Source organism: Teleopsis dalmanni, chromosome 2 (genome assembly GCF_002237135.1).
Source record: "Teleopsis dalmanni isolate 2A chromosome 2, ASM223713v2, whole genome shotgun sequence".
Classification (NCBI taxonomy): Eukaryota; Metazoa; Arthropoda; class Insecta; order Diptera; family Diopsidae; genus Teleopsis; species Teleopsis dalmanni.
In genome coordinates this window covers 17586914-17596205 of record NC_051847.1, presented here as the reverse complement: position 1 = coordinate 17596205, position 9292 = coordinate 17586914, and the positions used below count along the sequence as shown (strand labels likewise).

At 30.0% G+C, this 9292-nt stretch overlaps 1 protein-coding gene across 1 annotated transcript; it reads left to right on the top strand.

The window, feature by feature from the left end:
- Positions 1-2926: 2926 nt before the first annotated feature.
- LOC119684433 (2-amino-3-ketobutyrate coenzyme A ligase, mitochondrial-like) lies at positions 2927-6886 on the top strand. Its single transcript, XM_038098475.1, has 5 exons — positions 2927-3036; positions 5087-5310; positions 5371-5680; positions 5927-6478; positions 6618-6886. The coding sequence occupies exons 1-5, from the start codon at positions 3003-3005 to the stop codon at positions 6773-6775; spliced, it is 1278 nt and encodes a 425-aa protein (XP_037954403.1). The 5' UTR covers positions 2927-3002; the 3' UTR covers positions 6776-6886.
- Positions 6887-9292: the final 2406 nt, after the last annotated feature.

Sequence of the window (9292 nt, the reverse complement as noted above, 5' to 3'; positions counted from 1 at the left end):
AGAGTAGTCAAGCTGCTCTCTGAAATTCATATGCCACAGATATTAATATTTTCACTTAAAATGACATAAACAAACGAACAATAATATCAAGCGACAGTTAAAGAATCCTGGGTAGTGAAAGACTCTTGTCAGATTTCAAAATCTATTCAGTTTTTAAATTTGGGAATCATGCCCATTTTCTTCAAGGTTGTCCATACACCAACTATTTTGTTATATTCTGTTGATCCCATTGAACAAGAGTATGAACACTGTTTTATCCGTGGTATCAGTACATTCAATTATTTGTGCTAAAGTAAAATTTGGTGTGCAAGACTGTCACTTCAACCCAATTTAACTTAGAATTGATAAATAAATTCTGTTTTTATAATGGAGTGAAAAGAATTTCGATTTTTCAAGAGAATTTACAAGAGTAAATCACAAAATGGTTCCGTATAATATGTTTCCTATTAACAGACATTGAAGCTCTTTATTTCATTGAAGATGAGTATGATGATATGACGTCTTACGGTGTCTTTCGATAAGATATGAGATGTGTTCATTTTAAGAAATATATATAACATTGCAGTTATTTTTTGTTGTGTGTAAAATATTTTAAAGTTTAAATTGGCAATGACCTTCAATGTACCATATATTATTTTCATGCATGAATATAAATAAATCTATTGATAATTCACTCATCTTCATGGGGAAGCGTTCGTTTACCCCAACTCAACTGCCGAGTGAAATTAATAAATTTATTCAAATTTTAGAAAAAAGATTTTATGCTGTATAAATAATTTAATAAATTAAAAGATTCCTATTAGAAGCAGGTTTTTATTATTGAAAAAGTATTCGAGAAAAGACTCTTCAATTTAATTTCATTCAATTAAATACCTAGAACTTAAGTTTTCATTGGAATGGAATGAATAATTCAGTTGGCTTTTAGGCGGAAGAAACTGGAATATGCCAATAAAGAACCAATTTATAGTAAGATTGATTGAAAAGTGAAGAAATAACGGCCATCGAGAACCTATTTATAGTAAGATAGAATGGAGTATAAAGCAGCTTTAAATCGAGAGACTCATTAGAATAAAATAATAATAATGATAGTTTCACCTAACATTTCCAATAACTGAGTTTCGGATCTTATGATTACATTCTTAAAATCATAAAATCACTATAGCTAAAATATAGTAAAAAATAGTAAAATATAGTAGTGTAAATGTTAAATGGTTAGTGGAAATATGGAGAAATCGGTTTAAATATAGTGTAATCGATTATTTTAAAGATGCCAGCTTTTATTGATTAAAACAAGTATGTAGCTAATTTGGTACTGGTGAATTCCTATAAAAGTGTGCCCTGAAATTATATCCGAGATAATATTTTATAATGAAAAGAAGTTCCATTTTAAAATGAATCACTTTCTATCCTACAGAGAACAATATCTACGCCTACAGAGAGCAATAGAAAATGAATGATAGAATAATAACTATTAGGCATTACTTTATCTTTATTGAGCATTATTGCAGTATTCCCGTGGATGTTTTTTTATCGTCTCTTCCTTCTTCTACTCCCATATATGATGAAGCAATAGGAAAGGTTTAGGTCTTTTTGTCTTCTAAGAGTTTACAGGAAACTGTAACATATAAATGAGGAAATTATATACATTAAAAACTATTTTATATTGCAATCCAATAAATTATATACGTATAATACGTTAAATTCAAATATATACTATAATTAAAAATTCAAATATATACGTATTATAAACTAATTAAAAATTCAAATATATCCTAAGATCACTGATGATGAGTTCTTCACAATACTCGAAACAGCGTTGCATGGTCAGCCAAATTTCATTCAGTTAATTAAAAATTTTTATTGCCTCTTCTGTAAGAAAATACATTCCAACGAGCCTGCTCCGTATATGCATTAGCGCAGTGCATTTCCGAATCCTCCGTATGTTTGAGTCCGTACGTATACCCAATCTCTCAAGGTGGTAATTCAGTTTATAGTGCCCTGTTAGGAATCCTGTGATAATTCAATGTTTTTCCTTTGATAGATTGATACAATCCTGGTATCTCTTATTATTATAGGTACCAATAACTGATTTGGATTGTGTTAATCCTGGTATATTATCCCAGTTATTCTTTTTATTCTAGTTCTGCTTTATTTTTATGAGAGACAGGAGCGTATTATGTCGTAGTTCACAGAAAGCTTCCAGTCCCATCATCGGTGTGACTAAGTATTCATTTCTGCGTACGTCAGTATGTCCCGGTATCCAAAGAATCGACACCTGATTTGATTTGCCAAGCACATTTAATTTATCAAGGCAGCCTTGAACCAGTATTGAGATCACCTGATGCGAGTTTAGTGCTTTGATTGTCTATAACGTATACAGTTTAGTATATTGATCGCTTTCGGTTGTAAGCATCACTCAATAATTGTCCATTTGCAGATTTTTGGAACTATCTATATATCTATATATATCTAACAATAGAATGAAATTTTTTCTATTATCACTAATATTTCTTAGTTTGTGTAGAATAAATTTGTCTAATAATGCCGGCAGCGACTCAATTTAGATTCATTTAGCTGAGCGTCATTCTAGTTCAGTTCCCTTGCACGCGTGCTGTTTTGTATCTCCAAACCTTGTAGAATGCGACTAAAATAAATGAAAGTGAAATTCTTGTATCTCAAATCTTCACTCGAACTGCGTGCGCCACCGCCATCGTCGCCATCGCCGCAGTTGTCATAGCTCATGTGCATGCAGGCCAATCGGTTTGTGGATAAGTGAATATTTATTTATTAATAACAATGCTGTTGTTGTTGTTGCTGTTATTATTGTTGTTAATAACAATAAATGAAACATAAATAAACGAAGTCAGCTGTTGGCGATGCTCGCCGATATTGTTTTTGTTTGAGTTTCTATGGTGGCGGGAAAGCACTCAACTTTCAGTGCTGAGTGAAAAGTTGTCGCGGGTGTGTCGTGCAAAATTTCTATCTCGATACTTTCAAAGAAAATGCCAATCTTTTCCAAATTTGCGTTGCTAAGAGGTGAAAAATATTTGTGAAATTATTTTTAAAACAATTTTGTTTATGCAAATTTTACGTTGCTTGAAGCAAAAAAAAAAAAAAAATTCAATTGTATAAAGAAAATATATATTTTTATATGAATCTTGCAGATACAATATTTTCAAAATTACGTTGTATGAAAAAAAATATTAAGTAATGATATAAATGCAATTGGATTATGAATCATATAATATTAACAGTGATTATAGTGGTATGGGATGCGGTTGTATAGTATAATTAATTCTTCATTAAAATAATTCTAAAATCATACAGAATAAGTTAATAAGCTGATTTTAATACAAAATAAAAAAAATAGCGATCCCTTGTTCTTATGAATAAATAATCCTTAAATAACTGGAAAAATATTTTTCTGTTTATAATAATGTATCTGCTCATAACTGCAAATAAATGAAATTTTTCTTTCATTAATAAACCTAAAGTACTCGTAGATAAGAAAAATGTATATTAAATATCTATAATAATCCAGTTTTTTTTTTAATTTAATTTAAATTTTATATGTATTCAGTCAAATAATGTAATGACATTTTACAATTTTTTGATAAATGAGATTTAAAACGTGGAGAGATACTTTTTTTTTTAAATTTTATTATATTATAACATCTGATGCGGAGTTCTCCTTTTCAGTCTTGTAAAAATTTTTGAGTCGGAGATTAAACTCGAAGCAAGAGTGTTGGGATGAATTTATATTATTTCATGGTATTTTCTAGCTACCTTTTTTACTTCACCTTTTACCAAAATCAGCCGAAAGTCCTTTTCCATTCAATATAAATGGATATAAAATGGATATAAGATATCTTTGCTTTTTTTATTATTACGTTGAAGTTAGTTGAGTCAGTGCATTTCAACACTTTTAATCTCTATTAACTACCAGGTTTCTTCAAAACCCTTCTCTACGGCTTGTCTTTTTAAATTTTTATTATATTCAACAAATAATTAGAAACTTTCAACCTACTTATTCAAACAATGGATCACACCTCAAAATTTCTGATACATGAGACCTTACTCACTACGTCTTCGATCTAGCTAAGAACAATGCGTTTTTTAAAGAAAGATTTTTGTGATAAAATAATTTTTTTTTTCAATATCTTTGAAGACCTTATAATCAAATTTAACTTTTAAAATATGTCGTATCAACTTGTGGTTGTAGATACTTTCGGCCAACTTATCAACCTGTGACCTGCGATTGTCAGGAAATGAATCCTGTGACTTTATATGGCTTTATCTAAGACTTTATCCAATTCAATTCAATTCAATCTAAAACCAAAAGACATTATTATGCTTATTAACAGCTTTATTAAGTTAAGTTTAACTTAGAAGACTCTTTTAAGAGATGGTGCAATAAGTCTTATAGGTAACAATGTGTTGTAACTGTCCCTTTTAACGATACTAGTAATAATCGAGATCGTTATATGATCAAGCCATTTAGTAAACTTTACTATAGTTTTTAAAATCAAGAACTGAATATATACAAATGTAGACACTGCTCTCTTTAACTGAACAGCAACAAATATCTGAAAAAATATAATAACCAATCAATTCATTGTCGAAGTCAATTTTGGATCATAAAACTTATTTCCATACTAAGTCAATGTCTTAAGGAGAAAATAATAAATATGGAATTTCAGAAAAAAAAAACTGCGTGACAGAAATATGTTTTCAACTTTACTTATAAAAGTAGCTATTATTTGTATTAACATTATAATGCCACATATATATTAATTATGTTATTATATATGCATAAGTAATTCAAGTCCGTGAGAATTATATTACCTAAATAGAATTTTGATACAAAATCAATGTAAAAATTAGAACCCTACGCTATTCTTATAGGAATATAACTTTCGTTATTTTTGGAAAACTTTATTGGTATATAATATATCCAGCAATTCAAATAGGTATTATTATATTAATAAATTATAGAGATATAATGTATTCTTTAAAATTGCTTTAAACTTTCAGCACAGTTTTGTGTACTAAATTTTAAACTCTTATTAAATTGTTTTGATTAAAGGCAGTGAACATCTTATCAGACAACAGGCGCGTGGCTATTCGAGTGCGAAGCCGGCCATTGCGCAATTCTCGGAAATATTGAATGAACAAATCAAATCAATCAAAGATGCTGGCACATTTAAAAGGGAACGCGTAATAACATCTTCGCAGAGCACCGAGATAACAGTCCAGGGCAGCGATAAAAAAATATTAAATTTCTGTGCAAATAATTACTTGGGCTTAGCCGTATGTTTCTTGCTACTTAAGAATGTTAATCTTTTATTTGTTTCATGTCTTCAATTATAGAATAATCCAGAAGTAGTCAAATACACAAAAGAAATAGTGGATCAATACGGCGCTGGATTAAGTTCAGTGCGTTTCATATGTGGAACACAAGACATTCACAAGAACTTAGAAAAAAAAATTGCCAAATTTCATGGACGCCAAGATGCTATACTCTTCCCTTCTTGTTTCGATGCCAATGCAGGTCTCTTCGAGGCAATTTTAACACCAGAAGATGGTGTGTTCTCCGATGAACTCAATCATGCTTCAATCATTGATGGTATTCGTTTATGTAAAGCCAAGAAGCAACGGTATAAGCACAGAGATATGGCAGGTATGATGAGTTTTAAAAAGTTGCCGTATAAATGAAAATTTTAGTATGAACGAAAAAAAAGTGAATATTGAATATGTTACATCGTTTTTGAAATATCACACGTCAAGAACACTATGAGACCTCAGTCCAAATACTGCTAATTCAAAAGCAGCGTATCCTTTCGATATCCGTTTCATATTCGTAAAATTCCACTTTATTAAGTAATATTTTCTAATATTCAATTATTGCAATTATTAATCTTTACAGATCTGGAAGAGCAATTAAAAACAAGCGATGCTCGTCTCAAACTTATCGTAACAGATGGTGTTTTCTCTATGGATGGAAATATTGCTCCTTTACCACAAATATGTGATCTAGCAGATAAATACAATGCTCTTGTATTCATAGATGAATGTCATGCAACAGGGTTCTTTGGACCTACTGGTCGTGGCACTGAAGAGTATCACAACGTTATGGGACGTATTGATATTATAAATTCAACTTTAGGAAAAGCTATGGGTGGTGCTTCTGGTGGTTATACAACAGGTTCCAAGGAATTAGTAACGTTATTGCGTCAAAAAGCACGTCCATATCTATTTTCGAATACCTTAGCTCCAGCAACTGTTGCAACTGGTACTAAAGTTTTAGATATGTTGCTTGCATCCGACGAACTTTCGAAGACCGTACAATCAAACACTCAACGCTTTAGGGAAGGTATGAAAAAAGTAGGTTTCACAATTGCCGGGGAAAATCATCCAATTTGTCCAGTGATGTTGGGTGATGCACGTTTGGCTTCAATATTTGCAGATCAAATGTTAAGTAAGTATTAGTTTTTTATTAATTAATTTAGTGAATTGAATTAATAATAATACAAGACTATAAATAAAATAATAAAGATTTTAATTATATTTGGTTTACGATATTTTTTTGATAACTAATAAAATATTTTTTTTTTCAGCTCATGGTATTTATGTGATTGGCTTCAGTTTTCCAGTTGTTCCAAAAGGCAAGGCTAGAATTCGTGTACAAATTTCTGCTGCTCATACCAAAGATGATATTGATCATGCCATAGCTGCCTTTACCGAAATTGGGAGATCGCTCAAAGTCATCTCATAAAACGTTGGCTTTTTAATTAGTTTCGATGTTTGAATTTTAATTAAAATATTCTTGAAAAATATCTTATGCATTTATAAAATTAATTATCATTTATTAAAATATTGGTTTACTCAATTTTTAACTGACTTTTCATAACAATTATGTAGAAATGCGTTTAAATGTCAATTAACAATGGAAACCATATATCATAGAGATTATAACAAATAATTTTTGTTGTCAAAGTCCCTTTTAGCTTTTATTAAAGTCTCAGGTGTCTAAAAACGAGTCTATATTACATTATTTTTTCTATCGATTTAACTATATATTTAACTGCATTGAAATATTTACTGGATTCATATATGGTCGTCCTTGTCTTCCCCAGCTGCAGACACTAAGGGCCTAAGCACAGACACCTGCAGGGTCTTCATGTTATGCTTTGCCGCAGATCCGTTAAATTTTTTTCGGATTGTATATATATAATTTTTGTAATATATAATTTTTTTAATTTTCTATAACGTTTTAGGAATCATGATTTTTTTTGTGCGGAGAGGATGTTTAAATATGCCTAACGCGTTGTCCCTATGTCTTCACAATAGTGTTATGTCTGATTTGCAAGGACTAAAAACAATACCCTTCGTATGCCACATCATTTCTACTCTGGAACTTTATCATGAATACATAGAGTCATCCATTAACCCATTAATAATTTTCTTTGTTAGCTTACGTCCAGGCCTCGCTTAGTTATATTTCTTTACCTGTTCACGAAATCGAAATTAATGTTCGAGATCATATTTTTTCCGTTTGATAAAAATAAGGGCTTTAGGATTTAGGGATTTCGGCTTCTTCAGTTATGCTTGTAATCAATTTGAAATGTTATCTCGACGACATACAACAATTTTTATTTGACGACAATGAGTCAGACCTGTCGAGCTAGACCTGTTCAATAAGATACTTGAAGTCACAGTTGATGGAGTTGTTGAAAATATTTAACTATGAACATATATTTATATGTATATATTTATATGAATCATAACACATCGTTAGTAGCTTCTGTTAAGGTATCAATAATTATCTTATTTATAAAATTGTTGTATGGCAGTAACAAATAATGAGAGATCATTTATCCCAGAAGTTTGATTTTTAAAAGATCTGAGGAATAACTTTATGCTAACTCGTACTATGCGAGTTGCTCATGCTTGTATTCTGTAAGAAGTAAATTAAATATTTTTAAGAAAATAAGTTGGCAAGCCTTGCTACGTTTTTATTACAAAAGGTGCCAATGAACTTCCTTCTTAAAAATTTTTAATGCCAAAAAAAAAAAAATTAAAATCCTGCCTGCCAAAAATCGAAAATTAAAATTATTAATAATTTATGCATACACGTCAAAAAAACGCGGTGGTCAACAATTTATGACAACGAAGCTCACACTTAAGTTATTTATTGGTATCATCCCATAACGTTACTCTTTCGAACACTTCTTCCAGAATTTAATGGAGCGATTTTCGGTTCTTAGTGCCTTTAAAACTCATTAAAGTTCAGCACAAGTTGGGCATAAAATTAAAATTTCAAATTTCATTTTTTATTGATTTTTTAAGGATTTATGGATTTCTGGCATGCGATAAAATTAATAAATTATTTTCATATTCAGTTTGAGTTTCAAATTTTAATTTATTTAAAGGAGTTCACTGTTAAAAGATATAAATACATTATTTACAAGGTGTATGGTGAATGGTAAGCATATAATTACTATACAGTAATTGTACTCTTTTTTTAATAAATGGGTATAATACTTTCATGCCCTTCACGATCAGTGTCTTACGTTGTACATATGTTTGGATGTCAAATTTGACATGATATTTGAGTGCATTAGTTGAGATACCAGATCTTGGGTTAATGTACTTTGATGAGATATATGACCTAGGTATGTATTTTCATGAGATGTTCTTTCTTTCCATAACGAGCAGTTTTAAGCAGATAGTTGAAATTTATTAATCGAACTTTTTATATATAGTAGAGAAAGGTTTTCTCAGACCTTTCTTTGTTGTTTATATACTACTTGAAGTTTGTTTGAACTAATGGGTCAGTGATTAGTATAAATCCTTGTTAATTTAATTGATTTATCTATATATGGCAAATACATCCAATATTACAGACTTGTTCAGAAATTTTTTTCAGTTTCTTTAACACATACGGGGGTTATAGAAGAAGTCAGTAATAAATTGCTTAAGTTAAGATTCAATCACTTAAGTAAGCCTAAAAAAATATTTTTATCAGTCACAAAGAATAATATGAAATCGATTTACTAGAGTATAACAGAACAAAAACAATCGAAACAAATAATTTTACCTAATAAACTTGTTGCAAGAAAGTTTAAGTTGGTTCAAACATCAATGATATAGAGTCATTAGTTTATCCCTGAATAGAAAGCAGTGGAATCAACAGACTTTACTTTTACTTGTTACAAAAATGTTCGAAAGAATTCTATCACCAAGGATATGAATTTATTACTAAATCTTTGAATATATAGTGGACTTCGTG

Coding starts and splice junctions, on each gene's coding strand:
- LOC119684433 (XM_038098475.1), top strand. CDS start 3,003: ATGCCAATCTTTTCCAAATTTGCGTTGCTAAGAG. Junction 3,037..5,086: donor CAAATTTGCGTTGCTAAGAG/GTGAAAAATATT, acceptor TTTTGATTAAAG/GCAGTGAACATCTTATCAGA. Junction 6,479..6,617: donor ATTTGCAGATCAAATGTTAA/GTAAGTATTAGT, acceptor TTTTTTTTTCAG/CTCATGGTATTTATGTGATT.